The sequence below is a fragment of the Microtus pennsylvanicus genome, chromosome 14 (genome assembly GCF_037038515.1).
Source record: "Microtus pennsylvanicus isolate mMicPen1 chromosome 14, mMicPen1.hap1, whole genome shotgun sequence".
Taxonomy (NCBI): Eukaryota; Metazoa; Chordata; class Mammalia; order Rodentia; family Cricetidae; genus Microtus; species Microtus pennsylvanicus.
Genome location: NC_134592.1, coordinates 17823585 through 17840496, shown reverse-complemented (window position 1 = coordinate 17840496; position 16912 = coordinate 17823585). Strand labels below are relative to the sequence as shown.

Here is a 16912-nt window from a genome sequence, read left to right as displayed (position 1 = left end):
CCAAAGGCCCTTGTAAATGTTGCTGGTCACTAGAGCAAGACAGGAAACACTTAACCATCTACTGTGCTGGATGGTTACCAGCCCAGGGAAAGCAGGAGGAGGTCTCAACGTCAAATAGCCAGGCCTGTGGCTGGTGGGGTCAGAGGTCTAAGCCAGGATCATAAACACATGCGGTGCGTCAGGCCAGTGTCGACTGAACACGGTTGAGCAGAAGGAATAAGAAGCTGCATACATCTCAACCATAAAAGGTTTATCATTGGTCTGGCTCCATCTGTACATAGTTGATCACATATATAATATGTAAAACAGTAAGTCCAAACCCCACCCAAACAGTGGAGAAAGCCCTTGCACAGCTGGGGCTCTCCTGGGCCCCACTGTCCTCGCTCGCTCCGTTCTGCGGAGGTTGACTCTAGTCCTCCAGCAGTAGCTCCAGCTCCTCCAGGGGCAGGCGTACACGAAGCTCCTTCTCAGTCATCACATCCAGGATCTCCTGCAGCTCATCTGGAAAGTACTCCATGGCATCCATGTACAGCACCTAGCAGCAGAGAAAGACCAACACTGCCCGGAAGCATGGAGCAGAAGAAAGGAGGTCCCAGCCAGGCCCTGCCCCGCTCAGCACGTCCAGAGGAGACTACACATGGCGGCAGACACAGAGTGAAGCCCTCACTGTACATGGCTAGCAGGGTTGGCAGCACTACAGTTCACCCTGTTTGCTTTCCCAACACCTTGTCATCTGGGCACTGCAGGGGAATGTTGGGAAAGCAGCTAACCCCATGGAGCCCCATCTCAGGACAGTGTCACTAGGAAAAGCCTTTTGATGACAGCACTGCCCTGCAAGGCCACACCCTAACACCTCTGGGCAGAGGCCTGCAGGAAGGTCCTTGGGAAGCTGAAGACAGCCCTGTGTTTAAATTGAAAGCTTACCTTTGCCCAGGGACAGCTCTGGAGGGCCTTGTAGAACACACCTTTGCTTCTCTCCTTGTTTCCTAAGGAAACCTAAGTTAGGGAGAGAGATGGTTTAAGGTGGGTAGTGGAGGCAGAGAGGCTGAGGCTACAGTGCAGTCTGCACCTGCCCTCAGATACCAAAGCTGGTCTGTGTGGGCTGACACCATCTTGACAACCCGTGGGATGGCTCCCAGGTGCCAGAGAATGCTCTAAGCCACAGCTGTGTTGGATCGGTCAACACTGCTAACTTCTGAAGCCTTGTGTCTAGGTGTTGGTGACAGTGCTTAGGATGAGACAGGTCCACGAGGTGAGGCTGATGAGTTCATAAGCACAGAAAATGATCTGCCATTTTGTGAAAATTACCTTCAGAGAGAAATAACCAGGACCCCTGGGTAATACTTACGTCATTTCTCTGAAAGGCCTTCAAGACAAGAATGATGGCACATCCACATAGGGAGGCTGAGGCAGGAGGATGACAAATCCTAAACCAGCCTGGACTAAGTAAGAAGACTAAAGTAAAACAATGACTGAAGATTCAAAGGCATATTTGCCCACTGTTTATTAAAACTTTCTGTCAGAGCCTAGAGGCCACTCTGCCTTAGAGGTAGCCTGATGTTGGCCTCTCTACAGCTCTCACCTAGGCTGCTCTACTGGATCTCCTGGAACTGGGGGGTGTGTGTACAAAGTGGAAGCCTTTGTTTTTTTCTTTTATTGGAAGAAGAAAATTGTGTTACTGCACTTTCTCAGTTATGGACAGCTAATCCTGGACCCCAGTAAGCCCAGGCACAAGGAGGCTAGCCTCACGTAGGAACTCTCTCTGGCATTTTCTTCCTAAGTTACCACAGGAAGCTGCCTTCCCAGATCAGGTGTGGAAGGACCCAGAGTCAGGAGAGCCTGCCTTCCATGATGTCACACTCTAAGGCGTGGCCTTGCATGTACCTGCCCCTCTTAGAACAGTTTCTCCTGGACGCTACCCGCATCGTCTGACCCTACCTTCTTCATGTCCACTAGTCCTCGCTCATAGAAACATGCTAGGGTCAGCCCCTCCTTCCCAGAGCTCCCTGTTACCCCACAGTATTGTACCTAGGAAACCATGTCTCCACAGGCAGACCAAGAACATCCCAGAGCACTCGCAGCCTCCGTGCAAACCAAAGGAAGTACAGCGAACAAAGAAGGGAGCTGCTCCAAAGCCACAGCCTTGACTAGTGAACACAATCGTGCACCAGGCGTTCACTAAAGGAAGGGATTACTACTGTAAATGTGGATGTTTTGCTGCTAAAAAACATCTTTTGAGGATGGGAGAGCCCTTCTCCATCATGCAGCTATCAAACGATCTCCTAGACCTGGGAGGTCAGGACCCCAGCTTTAATGATGACCGGCCACCAGCTGCAGCTGGCCCGTCACCACACCAGAGCTTCTCACTTCTAGCTGCCTGTTTTCAGTTGGCTTCAGTCACCAGTTCTGTGAGTCCCACAGCTGACTGTGTTATCAGTCTCCTACTAGTGTAGCTACAGACAGCACATCTGATGTGTTGCCAAGTTACTGTTTAGGGGCTCGAAAGCCATTTTTGATATGGCCATGGCTCTTCATTTGTCTTATTAGTGTGACCTTGGACATCAGGAGGCCACACTTCCGCATTTGAGAACAGCATCCCGAGAACGGTGAGGTCTGACTGCACAGTGCAGACAATGCATCACCTTTCCCATGCAGCATGTTTCTTTACCCCGTGAATATCCCGAATCCCCATCCTAGGGAGGCTGATTTGAAGTGTGCATCTCCCATTTCCTTGCTCAGTCTACTTCTCAGTTGGTAATTTCTCTTTGGAAAAACTGTGGATGGGAAAAAATAGATGGACCATCTTCGCACACTACCCCTGTCTCTGAGTATCTGAGTCCTTCTGGTGCCGAGGAAGGAGAGCTTACACAGAGGCTTCACCTTCTAGCCCAGGAACCAGCACTCACACGCGGTCTTCTCTCCACAAGGGGCAGCTACCACCAGGCAAGCCAGGACCTTCTGCAGAAGCTAACTAGAGTTTAATAATCGCCTGCTTTGGCATTTTCATGCCTTCCAAGCTGATGTGTGCCTTCAGATGGTGGACATAACAGCTCTCAAAAAATAAAAAGACAAAGCCTTCAGGCTTTTGCGAAATTTGACCCTTACCTCAAAACACACGCATCTAACTACTATCTGTTTGCTCATGTCATTTTTAAGCCACTCACATAAACTGGAATCGCCCTCCCCAGATGTAAGAGCCGCCTCTCTCTAGTACTGCCTGTGTGACCTCCTGAGGTGAGACTGAGGCTTGGGAGGGGTTCGTCCTTCGTGCTAGGAGGAAAGCCATGCAGTCTTCCTCTCCCACCAGCCTTGAAAATGAAGGCCTTTCTAAGTGGCCTAAGACCTATGGGCAGACAAGAGATGAGCAGACAAGAGATGAACAGCAAACTGCATGGAAGGTAAAGAGAATCTAATGGGGACAACCCAGAAATGCCACAGCTGGTCACATAATGGCTGACTATCTACTCAGATGTCCTTCGCTGCTGTGTAGGAACACAACCAGAGTCATGGACGAAACTGTCACTTTCTCAACACCAGCAGCATGGCTCAAAGTGCTGATGTGCACAGAGTAACAGCTGGAACATCCCTCAAACTGAGGCTGCCATCTGACAACTTACGTAGGAAAACTTAGCTGCTGTCTGATTCAAGCAACAGTAGGCTTTGTTGTCCTCAATATTTCTGCAGGGGAAAACTAACAGACTGCATGTCTACACACCACCCAGAGGCCCCGGTATACAAACAAGCCTCCCTCCCTCCGGCGGCCTGCCACAGCAGTCTCTCCCAAACCCCCCACTTGCTAACCGCAACTTGTAATTGAGCTTTTTTGTCCCTTTTCCTGTAGTTAATTAACAGAGTGCTAGGAGCCTACCCAGCTGCCTCGGGAATGGCCAGGCCATGTCACTGCTCTAATCAGTCCTTGCTTTACACAACCTCATCAAAGACACAGATTCCTTAAGGGCCAGACCTTTCAAGGCAACAGCAGCTTTTTGTAGACAACCCATGCAAACCTGGCTCGTTGCAGTCTCAGTAAAAATTCTGTCAACTGACCTTTCCCTGTGTTCATCTGAACACTGGGGACATGAAACTGGCGAATGCACAGGTGCCCCCTGCTCACTCTAAATCTCCTTCCTTGGCTTGGAAAGACTGAGGGAGACAGGCAACTCAGGGAGAGGTCTGTCTAAAACCAGATTCTCCTGCTAGCTGCGCCAGGCTGCCAGGCAGTCAAATCAGGACGCACCACAAATACCATTTCTGCATATAACCCTCTGTTCCGCATGGAAGTCAGCCATAAACCTGGGCTTCTGGCTCTAAAGAAGTACTGTAAGTGTTGGGGACACAGTTCAGCTGGTAAAGTGATTCCTAGAACATTGTGTAAAAAAACAAAAAGAAAATGAGTGTGGTGCATAGACTTGTTAAACCAGCCCTGGGGCGGCAGAGACGGGGATCTGGGGCTCTCAGGCCAGCCAGCCTGGTCCATCTGACAAGTTCTAAACCAAGTGAAAGACCCTATTTCAATTTTAAAAGGCGGGGAGGGAGTGAATAGACCTGAGGAATGGCACCCAAGGCTAACATTTGGCCTCCACATGCAACACATATGAACACACGCACATACCATGGGAACACATCTAGACACAAAAGACTTCATGAAGACAAAGGTGCGACCCCTGGTGATGAGGACTGGCATAGCTCCGACCTAAGAATGTGCCCATTTTCCCAGCATGCTCCAAGCTGTCCTAGGTAACATGTCCTCTGGGTCCCTCGGAAAGGCACCCACATGACTTCTAAGAGCTAGGCCAGATGGTCTTCCTCCCCCTTCCTCTCCAGTGGTGCTGAGGCTGAACCCAGGGCCTGTGCTCTGGAGCCCCACGTCCCACTCAGAGCTTCATATTCTTGACTGAACCTTATCGTTTAATAACAAAATTAAATAAAGACCAGCAAATTCTATGATCGAGTGGCAAGAATATCAGCTTCTTTAAAATGAAAAGCCCTGGACATTTTCCAAGTTGCAATTTTTAAGAAGTCAATTCAGAGAAAACAGAAGCCCAGTAATTACTCCTGAATTCCATTCTCCAGGTATGTTGAAGGAGAGGACACTACTCAACCGGGCTCAATAAAGATTAACCAGTGCCCAAGTGAGAGGTGACAACAGGCTCTCCTTTCCAGGCAGGGGCTACAGACAGCTGCATCTGTTCTGCTCATAAATTCAGACAAAACGAGAGTGTCAAAAAATATTTTCTTACCAAAAAATTCAAATACATCCTCCACAGAAGGGGGCACTGGCTGCCCTTGTCACTCCGAATTGCATTTTCAAACAAGTTCCTGATCCGATGCGTAAGGCCGGTCTCTGGGATGGTGGCGTGGACCTCTCTACCACCTACCCTGCAAGGAAAGAACTCAGGTCATTCTAAGACAAATTCTGTTCCCAACACCACAGCAGGAAGACAGACCAGCAATGCAAAGGTCAGCACCACCTATCCATTAGTCTCTCAGGGAAGCACTGTCCCCAGGTGTGACTGGAGCACAGGCACTGGCAAGAGCTGTTCCCGTACTATGCTGAGCCTGCCCAGGAATCGTACACAAACCCACCCTGTAATCAGAATGCAAAGTCCTCCTTGGGGACAGAAAAAGGTCTTTTAATTTAAAGTACACAAGACTCAGAGGGAGTGAAGAAACTATCAATGGAATAAACAAAACCCAAGCAAAATGAGGTATCTTTAAGAGCAATCCTAACGTGTATGCCCAATGTGAAGCAGCAGCACATATTCCAGAAACATGACTCCTGATCCACATGTTTCCAGGACGACCTGTAGCTATGTCAAAGACGGCATGTGGAGCATGGCGCCATTCTCAATGAATGCAGCCACAAGCTCAGAGCACTGGACCATCTTCAGGCCACACACTTGCTGCACTGGACCTGAGAAGACCATGAGGTCAATTCTTGCACGATTCTCATCTGACAGAAGCGGAAACTGTCCGAGAGATAAAGTGCTTACCCAAAGTCACCCAGGTGACAAGTCTAAGCTCTAGAGTCCATGGCTGACAGCACAGTGCTCTTATTACATCTCAGTACACCAGAAACAAGGGTCAGGTCCAGGCCTGGCGCAGGAACGATCACCAGTGGTTACTTCCTAAGTGCCTCTCTCACTTTTCAGTCTGTTAGCGGAAACATCTAGAGCAGCGCGCAGATGTGCAGGGCCTGTGCCCTGTCCGCGTCTGCAGGCCTGAGACCTGGCAAGAGGCTGGGAACAGAAACCATCCCTAAAGGCCTGCGAGGCCCAGCAGAGACTGCATAATTACCTCTGAACAGAGTCCACCAGTCTTTTCCTCATCTTCTCGGCTTCAATTGCAAACAGCCACGGCTCCAAGTGTTTGGCAGACCTGGTGACTACGTCCAAGAATCTCCTGGTCTTGTTAGCACTGTGGGACTTATTCTGAATCTGTACATATGCCCTCCAGAGAACCTGGTTGCCTGGGTACAGCTTTAGAGCCTCTGAGAGCGTCTCTCGGAGTGGAGCCAGAGGGTACACACTACTGTTCATGTGGAATCGCAGCAGACTGGTATGCATCAGGGTGACGGCCTCGAGAACACTGCTCAAACTCTGGGACCTGGCACTGTCCTCCGGGCCAGGGCCTTCCGGGAGAACAGAGCCCTTCAGCTTGGTAAACACCTGTCCATATATCTGCACAGCAGCATCGATCCCGACAGTCAAATATTGGAAAAGCATAAAGCATTTGACCAAGCTCCCCAGGCAGTCCAGGGACTCTGCAGGAGCTGGGTCTGAGGCACAAGTCTGTCCCAGACAGTCCTGCAAAGCACGTTCATAAGCTTTTCGGGCTTTCAGAACCTGAGTGGCCATGACCTGCCCAGTGTAGGGCCCGTAGGGACTGCTCTCGGTCAGTCGCGTTAACACGTGGACAGCTCGGCCTGTGGCCGCTCCTCGGGAGTCAGGCGACAGTTCCATCTCCAGCTCGGCATAAAGCAGACTGAGTTCACAGAGTTCACGGTCCTTCAGCTCACTGCTGCCTGCCATGCTGAGTGCTGTATCGAACACTTTTCTGGCATCCTCTATGTTGCCAAGCAACCACTCCAGGTGTGCATACTGTTTCCAGAGGCAAAAGTTGTTGCGGTTTTCTGGCTCTTTAAGGAGATTCTTGGCTAGTTTTTTGCAGTTCTTTCCCTGAGACTTTAATCGCTTCTTTTTAGTGTGTAGACAGCAAATGACCTATAGCAAAAGAAAAGAACAGCAATAGGTCCCGTCAGGCTGGGGGGCACTGACAAGGCAGCAGCCCCACACTTCCTGTCAAATCTGGCTAACACCAGCTCTCTGAACTAGAAAGGAAATTGGGGTTTACCGTGGCCACAGGTGCCAGCATGCACACAACCCGGTTTTCACTTGAATTCCCAACAGACAGGCCCACCCACTCCAAATATTCATCTCCAAGAGGTGGGCCACATTGCTCTTTTGTCCAAGGCAAGAGCTCGCTGAGGGCTGAAAACGATGAAATATACTGGGACCCCACATCTCTCTTCCATGTTTTTCATGACTCAGTCATCCAGTGAATGGAACTTTTCAAAGACACAATTTTCATACAACCTGGTGTATGTTAGCTGCAGATAGTTTTAGGACTTATATATTAAAACATGAAGGGGGTGGGGGTTCCATGAAGAGCTGGGGGAACTCTGTAGATGTGATCTAAATACATTGTATACATGTATGAAATTACCAAAGCATATGTATTTTTTTAAATGAACTGAGAACATATTATTCATGAGAATGCAGTATTAATACTGGCCAGCAGAGGGCAGAGCAGAGTCTGGGACCTCACCTTGCATGGCCGACAGCTATAGAGCACAAGGGTAAGCAGCTTATTTTCCTGCCCTGAGCCCCAGATCCTCTAACCCTGCTTAGGCTGACGCTGGTTCTTAGCACTAAGTGCCTGGATAATCGCCGACATCAGACCAAGCACTGGACTGTCTCCTGCCTGCCTGCCTGCCTGCCTGCCTGCCTGCTTGCCTGCCTGCCTGCCTGCCTTCACATCTGTGGTGATGGCAGGAGCCACTGACAACGACGCCAGGGGCATGCATCTGAAGTGATCCCCTGAGACACTGACTTGAAATGAGGGAGGAGGCAGCTGCAGTTACCTTGGCAACCTCATACCGCAACCAGGAGAGGCAGAGCTGAGACTTCTGCTTGCCTGAGAACAAAGGCAGCACAAGGTGGAAGACATTGCGGATAAAATCCTCGCCCTCTCGGCTGTGACCTTTGGTCCAGCGAGGACAGCCCAACTGCTCCATGTAGCCAACACAGCTAATGCCCGAAAATGAAGGGTTGAAGTAAGTCAAGGGCTTTTCATCATAAAGTTCACTATCAAAGACGCTGCTCTCGTCCATGGCCAGGTAAAGGCAGGAGGCTGGAGGAAGAAAACCGGAAGGCACGCCCAAGAACTGCAGAAAGGCCTCAATGAGTTGGAAATGAAGACCTGGGCTGGAAAGTCTGATCAGAGATTGCCCAATGTCATCAAACAGCACCTGCAAGCAAGACAAGACACAGTCAATGAGACACAAGAGCTGTCACAGGCTTCACGGCTCTTTTCAGACAGTACTAACCCAACCTGAGCAGCTAAGTTCTCTGCAAAACACAAAAATCAAGAGGCCTCCCCAGGCAACGTGAGCAGCTGGACAACAGCAAGCTGCAGCCTGAAGGTGCAATGAGAACTTGCGCACACCCAGGGAGTGCTGGGAAGGAGGGAAAGACCAATGGGCTAAAGTCAACAGCTTCCAAAGCAACCTGCTGGACTCACAGAAAACCTAGACCCACGTTCACTTCAGAAGCAAACAACTTGGCAGCTGCACTGGCAGACAACCTTACAGAGACCTTTGAGTTTAGGGTGGGAGACTCACTCTTTGTTGTTTCTCTCTAGAAATCTGCTTCAGAAGAGAATACTGCTCAGAGACAGATGCACAGGTACAGGTGAGGGGGGGCAGCAGAAGCAAAGGACTGTAAAGAGCAATTAGCAGCCTAATTGCACGTGACTTCATATATTACTTAACCCACAGCAAGGACACTACCCTGCCCACGGTAGAGGAAACTAGGTCCAAGCACAATAAAAGTGGATAGCCAGGATTCGACAAGCTGAACCACCAACTGACCAGAAAGCTTTTCCTCCTTGGGCTTTTTTAGAAAAGATGCAAAATGACAGGAAGTTGCTCAGACAGTCTGCTCCAGAAATCCACTCAACTGTGAACTCTCTGAAATCCTCAAACACCAAACAATGATCCTCCTCCCTTTAAACATCCCAGAGCTTCAACCAACAAAGGGACCTGAGGGCTCCCAAGCTCTCTGCTCCCCGCACCAGGCCTGCTGAGGTTTCAGCAGAGGCTGCTCAGCTTCTGGTCCACCCTTACTCTGAGCCTGGCATCAAACGCTGTCAGCACCGAGGCATGCAGGCTCCAGCATCTGACACTCTTCAGCATCCACTAGCTCTCACTGCCTGAGCACTGCCACAGGACAGCCTGTAGGCTCAGGTGACAAGCAGCAAGTGGGCAAGAGCAACCCACCCCCTCAAAAGAGGGTCACGAGAGCCTCATCCACTGAGAAAGTCTCAATCTATACACACACATTGTATCACAGGCCAAACAATGAGTTGGTATCTTGTGAAGATTGGATCAATTCCAGGCATCAAAACAGTGAGAGACCCTGCCTCAAAAGAAATAGTGGAGAATAAGAAGCCAGGGTACTTGATGCCCTCTTCTGGCTACCAGGCATAACTGGAGAGAGACAGAGACAGACAGACAGACAGACAGACAGACAGACAGACAGAGACAGAGAGAGAGAGAGAGAGAGAGAGAGAGAGAGAGAGAGAGAGAGAGAGAGCGCTTTCTGCTGTAGTGAAGGGTACATGCCTGTCTCTCAGGGTCCTCACAGTCTTCTTCTGTTTGCTTCTTGGTCTTATCTGGACGCCAGGGCCGCCAGTGCCTCTGGTCTCGAGAACGTTCAACAGCAAGCCAGATCTGCCACCTGGGCAGAGTCTTATCTTTTATCTCCTGGTCATCCTCTTCTGGCTCCTCCTCATCCTCATCTAGATAAGGAAACATCTGTTTCACTGGAGCAGAAAGTACAGCCAACATCACCCCCGTCTGTCTTCTGTTCCAGCTACACTGGGCATGTGGCACACAGACAGAACAACCATGCTGCCTCCCTGGCTCAAGGACTCTCGTGAAGCAGGGAGGGTCCCAGGAAAAACAAGTAGATAAAGAACGGATGGTGATGTGTTTAATGCGTTCACGGGGGGCGGGGGGGGACACCAAGAATGGAGAATGAAGTTCTAGAATATCACTGCCCAAAAGAATTTGCTGAGATGACAAAAACATGATCTGTCCTAATGTTGCCACCACCTACATGTGACTCACTGGATTCTTAATTTCATTTCATTTTAATTCACTTTAAGAATAGCTAGCTAGAGGTAATTAGTTTGAACAAATGAAAATTTATAACTGTACTGGTTAACCGATCTGATTCTTAGCCAGTGGCATTATACCTTTAATTATGACTTATAACTGCAGTTTGATTTGAAACTGTTTGTTAGTTTAGGGTATCCGACAATTCATTTCACTTTGTTTCCTAAGTCTGCACATGTGGTATTAAAGAAGGGCTTAGGAAAACCGAGTGATCACATCCAGCAAGAGTTTGGCTGCATCTTATAAAGCTACCAGGCTCCCATCACAGCTGCAGAAAGGTGAGAACTGAGGTTCACATGCATGCACACAAAGGCAAGCAACAAGGCCTCGGCGTCTGTGCTCAGGGCAGTCCTACTCGACAGCCAACACAAGAGCCTTGACTTCTCAGGGAAGGGTACACAGACTGTGGCTGACCTACACCACAACGCATGCTCGGGAAGAAATGAACAGCGAAAACAAGTGACGCTGTGGGATGGAGAAACTGGACCTGGCAGGAGGGACACAAAATGGTGACAGCAACTGTAGAACACTCAGAGGCCCCTAATGCTGCACGCCGAGATGGGAGTCCATGGGCTCTGGTTATGTCCTGCTGACATTCTACAGGGAAATAGTCATAAAGGGGAACCTACCCCAGAAGAAAGGTGTGCCCCTAACTTCCTGGAAGCACTCACCTGGATTGACAAGCACCCAGCCACCACGCTCCTGCTGGTGCATCCAGGCCCGCCAGCCTCGGGCGCCCTTCTCCCCAACACGGGGCTCTCCGCTGTCCCAGAAGGGTTCAAAGAATTCCACCTGTTTAAGTTTAAATACAGAAGTTAGGCCAACCACAAGCAAAACTCTCAAGTCATCAGGCCAAATAAGCCCTGGTGGTTGGCTATCTGGGGAGCGTAGGATCCCTAAAACATCGTACGACTGATGTTTACTGTCAATTCATGATACACACACCAAAACAGAAAAAGGAATTATTTTGGCAGGCAGCCTCCAAGACCCCATTACTCCACCCCTGGTATATGTGACTTCTAAGATCAGGTTGTGAACAGCTGATCAAGGTCTGGTGACAAGGGTCTGCAGCTGAGTAGGAAAGCTTCCCAGTTCTGGCTCCCGCTGGTGCAGTCTAACCACTGGCAGCTCCTATCATCCTGAACCCTAACCTCTAGCTCAGCACACAGCAGGAACTCAGTATATGCCTTAGGCATGGGTGTGTGGAGGGAGGTACCTGTGGGACAAGGCATCTGCACTTGAAGGCCGGGCCCTGCTGTCTTCTGGATGTGGGATCTACAGTATGCACAGCAACTTACAGGCAGGCAATCACCCCAAGAACAGAGGAATGGAGCCCTGAGCGGGACGGGTCCTGTTAGTGATCTTGTTATCGACCAGCAACAGGACTTCATGGCAGCAAAACCTACTCTAACGGAAACTTTCTGAAGGAACCTTTGGAGGGCAAGCGAGTTTCTGGGAGCACATCACAGGCTGACAGTCGCAGGGCACGTCTTAGGGTCACAGGGCAGGGTGAGTGTGCTGACACCGCCATGGACAGCAAATGAGTGCCCGTCACCCTCAGGAAATGGGCTGGAAAGACTTCAGATTGACTTTTGAGACAGTGATATTAAAAACAAACAAAAACCCAATGTCTACCAATTGTAAAGGTCTGGGTTCAATTCCTAGTACTGCCACAACAAATAAATAAACCACACACTCAAACAAAGGCTGATTTTTTTAAGAGTATGCTATGTGTGTATAACGAGCTGGTTTATTCCACCGAAACAGACCAGTGTTACAGCCTACCTGTTTCATCTTAGGCTGCTACAGTCACGGTGATGTCATCTCCCAGGAGACAGCAGATTGTAACACTGCTGAACAGGCAGCCTCCCTGAGCTGCATGCAGATGCTTAGGGAACTGTGCTGCTGGGATCTAACATCTGCAGACACGGCTTGGGGGCTAACACAACACAGCAGGGGCCCTTGAAACACGGCTAGCGTGGGCAGTGTTGTTCCACCAGAAACTGTTCTCATCACAGAGGGGTGAGGACAGGAGGATTCAGATCCTCACCACAGCACCCCAGAGCCACTTCTGAAGCACAGCATGGAATTAAAACATTGCAGCACATTAACTTGCTTCATATGAAGGCTAGTTAAATAGCAGTTGCACCAGTATTAACAGGTGGAATTCTTTAAACCTGATTTTGTTTGTCTAAATGTAGCATCATGATAAAAATGGTCTTCCCTGGCAGTTCACATGAGACCTGAGTTTTCAAAACTTCTTCCGAAGGCCTACCATGAATCCAGATGTTCTCTCCATCTGCCCCCAGACCTCTTCCCGAAGCAGAAAATGGAGTTTTCTTTAGTGGACAGACAGAAGTGGTTGTTTTTCACAGCGGCATAGCTCTTAGGCTGTGTTACATTATCACATGAAGTGAACTCTGAAAAACGTCTCCTGTCACCTCAAAGATGAACCCCTTCATGATGAGGACTGCTGACAGAATGCCCAGGTCTAACCTCATTTACCGTACAAGAGGAGACGTGAGGCAATGAAGAGGCAGCAACACAACCCAGACCAGACAGAGAAAATGACACGTGGCTCCATATGGCTAAGAACCGTGGACACAAGGCTGCATTTAAACAGGCTGCTGGGGAAGGAGGCCACCCTCTCCGTGACCTTGTATCTGGGAGGAAGGGGCCCAGGATCTACCCAGCATGACCCAGTGCTGTCACTGGAGTACTTCTGGGGAGGCAGTGTGTGCTGTACCTGTGCTTTAGTAGGCAGCTCTTTTACACTGTCAGGCTTGAAGAAGGTGAAGTCAACCATGGCCTGGAACAAAGAGATGACCTTCTCCGAGTGGCCGGCCTGCCGCAGAAAGTGGCACTGCTGAAGAAATAGTGCTGCAAGCGAAGGCACAAAGGGGACAGGTCTTTGTTGACAGCAGCAAGAAAATGGAATTTTCCAAAACGCAACTGAACACCTGCAAGCTGCTGCCATATCTTCAGGGTCCTGACTTAAAAGAACAAACAGACTGGAGGGACAGCTCTTCCAGAGGGCCTGAATTTAGTTCCTAGCACCCATGTCAGATGACTTCCACAACCACCTCTAAAGCACTTCCAATGGCTCTACCACCCTATGCTGCTTTCCTCGGGTACCTGTGCACATGTGCGTATACACACAGACACACACAAAAAAATAAATCTGAAAACTGTAATTTTTTTCTTTTTGGTTTTTGAGACAGGGTTTCTCTGTGTAGCCCTTGCTGTCCTCGAACTCACTCCATTGACCACACTGGCCCCAAACTCAAGAGCTCCTCCTGTCCCTTCCTCCACAGTGCTGACTACAGGTGTGCACCACTATGCCCAGCTTAAATGTTTTTAATAAACAAATAAAACAGTAACAGTACTGTAATCAAAGTATACTTTTTCTATTTTTTTGTACAAAACTACACAAAACACAAATTTTAACAATACAGCCATCTATATATCCTAAAATAAGCTAAAAATGTAGGCCTGAATGTTAGCTATCCAATACTCAAATTCACTATTACAAGAGAAACGGGGATGGCATCCATTTCTGTGAGAAGGCAAGGAGCTGAACTCGGTCCATCACTAGATGGCATTATTCACCATTCATTCACCATCTCTTCAGCCAAGAGTGAACAGACTACAACTCCACATTTGAAACGTTCAGCTCATATTAATGGTGGTGTAATTCCATTTACTAAGTAGCACTAAGCTATAGAAGCATATCATGAACAATATCAAATAAGACACTTTCATGTCATTTATTTAGTCTTGGTGTTATGGATTAGACCTAGGGGATCATGTATGCATGGAACTGTACCTTCTAGCCCCAAATACAAGACTCTCTGTCGGTGTGGGGAACGTCTATTATTTCTAGAGCAATGCATCTGTGTCTCTAAATGTCAAGGATAATTAATTCTTACTAACAGGGGTTTCAAAGAAGTAAGCGCTTGTCATATGCAGGTACATCATGCATTATCTCACTTCGTGTTCACAATGGTCTTGTAAAGCAAATGTTATCCTGCTGTTCCCGATAAGGAACAAGCTCAAACAGGTTCAGAAATGTGCACATTGTCCCAGATCAGAATCTGCACAATGTCACAATAAAGGATAAATCCAGAACCCAAGCTGAAGAGTGACATTCTCCACCTACTGCATAAGATGCTGCCTGCTGTACCTCACGGCTGCCAAGATCCTTAAGGGACACACCAAAAACATTAACATTTAATCCCAGTCACTTACTTGTACGTAAGGATTCATGTCCCTTCCTGCCAGATGCCCTGTAACTGGGGTCTCAACGGATATGACCACTGGCAGCCAAAGCAACTAAGACTGGAATAGTTTACTTGGTGAAGAAATACAAAAGGTGTCCAGTCCATCTTTTTCTAACTCAACTAGCTCTAACATCTACCCACCTACCCTGTGAGCCGGACGGACACCCCACAACCCACCCTGTGAGCCGAGCAGGCTCTAGCATCCTACCTACCCACCCTGTCATAGCCAGAGTGGTAATGCTTGAAAAAAAAAATCTGCTCTGATAATTTAGACCTTTCTAAAATAAGCATAAAGCAAAACAAAAATGAAATCCTCCCACACAACCACTTCTGTTTATCTCCTTACCAAACATGGCCTCCTCTGTGCCCGGCAGTACCGGGTGGGATAAGATGCTACCATCCTTAACAGCAGACAAGGTACTCAAGCACTTGCCGTACAGACTGTGGAGTTTGGACACAGAGAAGGTGCCAAACTGACTCTGGCAAAAGGAGAGGTAGCGCTGCCACAGGTCTGTGTTGTTGGGGTGCAGAAAGAGGAGCTTCTGCCACTCCTTGGCCAGCGCACTGGGCTCCCAGAACTCCGCACACAGCTGCAGCTTGGCGAGCTTCAGGTCCACACTGCTTGGGTTGCTCTCAATGGCCCGCTCTAGCACGGCCAGCTTCTTCTCCAGGAGGAGCTTCAGAGACTTCCTGTGCTTCTCCTGCTCTCCGTCCTCAAGAGCATACAGGCCAGGGCTCCTCATGACCTCATCCTAAACAACAAGGACAACGGCTTACTAATGCAAACTACACGCATGTGCTCCTCAGTTCGACCGTGCTCAGCCTGCAGGGCTCCCAGGGAGTTCCTGCTTTCACATTGGGCTACCAGTGAGATTCCATTGATAAACCACTTACTTATGACAAGTCCTTTTAGTAAACACACAGTTCCTTGGTGCCTGTGACACCTGCTGTATTCTACCTTTATATCTCCAGACAGAGCTGTCTGCCCTTGTCATTCTGGGCTTTGAGACATTACTACTATATGTGCCTGTGTGTAGGCACATGTGCCTGTGTATACTTGTTGACCAGAAAAGGATGTCAGCTGTCCTCCTTTATCACACTCTGCCTTATTCCTGATGCAGGATCTCTCCAGCAAGCCTCTTTTTCTGTAGACAGACAGACGGACACACACACACACACACACACAACCTTAGAAATGAGTAACAGGTATATACAGATGTCTTGCTTGCTACATGGGTACTGGATCTGAATTCTGGTCCTCATAACTATGCAGCAAGAGCTCTTAACCACTGAGCTATCTCTTTAGCCTCCATGTCGTTCTCAACATGGTTTTATACATCAATAACTAGCACAGGGCACTGAACAGGACAGAACCAATCTTACCAATAAAACAGCCATAATCTACTAACTACTCAAAAACAAAACAAATGACAAGACACAGCTGTGCATACTAGGGCACGGGGCACAGCCTCTAAGTCAGGAACCCCAAGCAGACCTGTCCTCCCAGTCCGTGACCTCACTTGTGTGCTCTGCACTCCAGGGCTGCCTTGTCCTCAGCCTTTCTCCCCAAACTGCATTCCTGGGCTGAGATCCCAATCAGTGAGAGTGCTCATCTATGCGGCCCTGGGTGCCATCCCAGCAGCAACCCTATAGCCACTCACCCCTACGCTCATCCCCAGCCCCTCCAACCACACTCCACACCCCAACCCCCACTAAAAAAAGAAACATTTTGGGGACTGGAGAGATGGCTCAGAGGTTAAGAGCACTGATTGTTCTTCTAGAGGTCCTGAGTTCAATTCCCAGCAACCCCAAGGTGACTCACAACCATCTGTAATGAAATCTGGGGCCCTCTTCTGGCCTGGAAGCAGACATACAGACAGAACACTGTAAACAAAATAAATAAATAAATCCTTAAAAATAAATAAGTCGATAAACATAAAGCAGTAAGAGACATGGTGAAAACAAGGCTGAAGAAAGAAAGAAAGAAACATTCTAACCTATTCAGTTTACTCCACTCCCAGATAACACAGCATCCCTACCCTACGCTGCATGTATTCCTCAGAGGATTGGGCTTCTTCACTGAACTCTGAGTAAGCTCAAGTCAAAGGCTACAACTAACAAGAAGCCAGGCCCAGGCTTTTTCAGAGCAGTTCAAAAAGTACTACAGGACAGG

General features: G+C 48.8%; 1 protein-coding gene across 1 annotated transcript in view; it reads right to left on the bottom strand.

Annotated features, from left to right (window-relative positions):
* Positions 1-235: 235 nt before the first annotated feature.
* Positions 236-16912, bottom strand: part of Nrde2 (NRDE-2, necessary for RNA interference, domain containing) — a 34479-nt gene continuing 17802 nt past the window's right edge. Inside the window, exons 6-14 of the mRNA XM_075947767.1 lie at positions 15086-15491; positions 13206-13339; positions 11131-11251; positions 9905-10080; positions 8144-8530; positions 6298-7223; positions 5241-5379; positions 925-996; positions 236-535 (exon numbers count right to left, since the gene is read on the bottom strand). Coding sequence (XP_075803882.1) covers positions 410-535; positions 925-996; positions 5241-5379; positions 6298-7223; positions 8144-8530; positions 9905-10080; positions 11131-11251; positions 13206-13339; positions 15086-15491 — 2487 coding nt within the window. The 3' untranslated portion in view covers positions 236-409. The remainder of the gene's footprint in view (positions 536-924; positions 997-5240; positions 5380-6297; positions 7224-8143; positions 8531-9904; positions 10081-11130; positions 11252-13205; positions 13340-15085; positions 15492-16912) is intronic.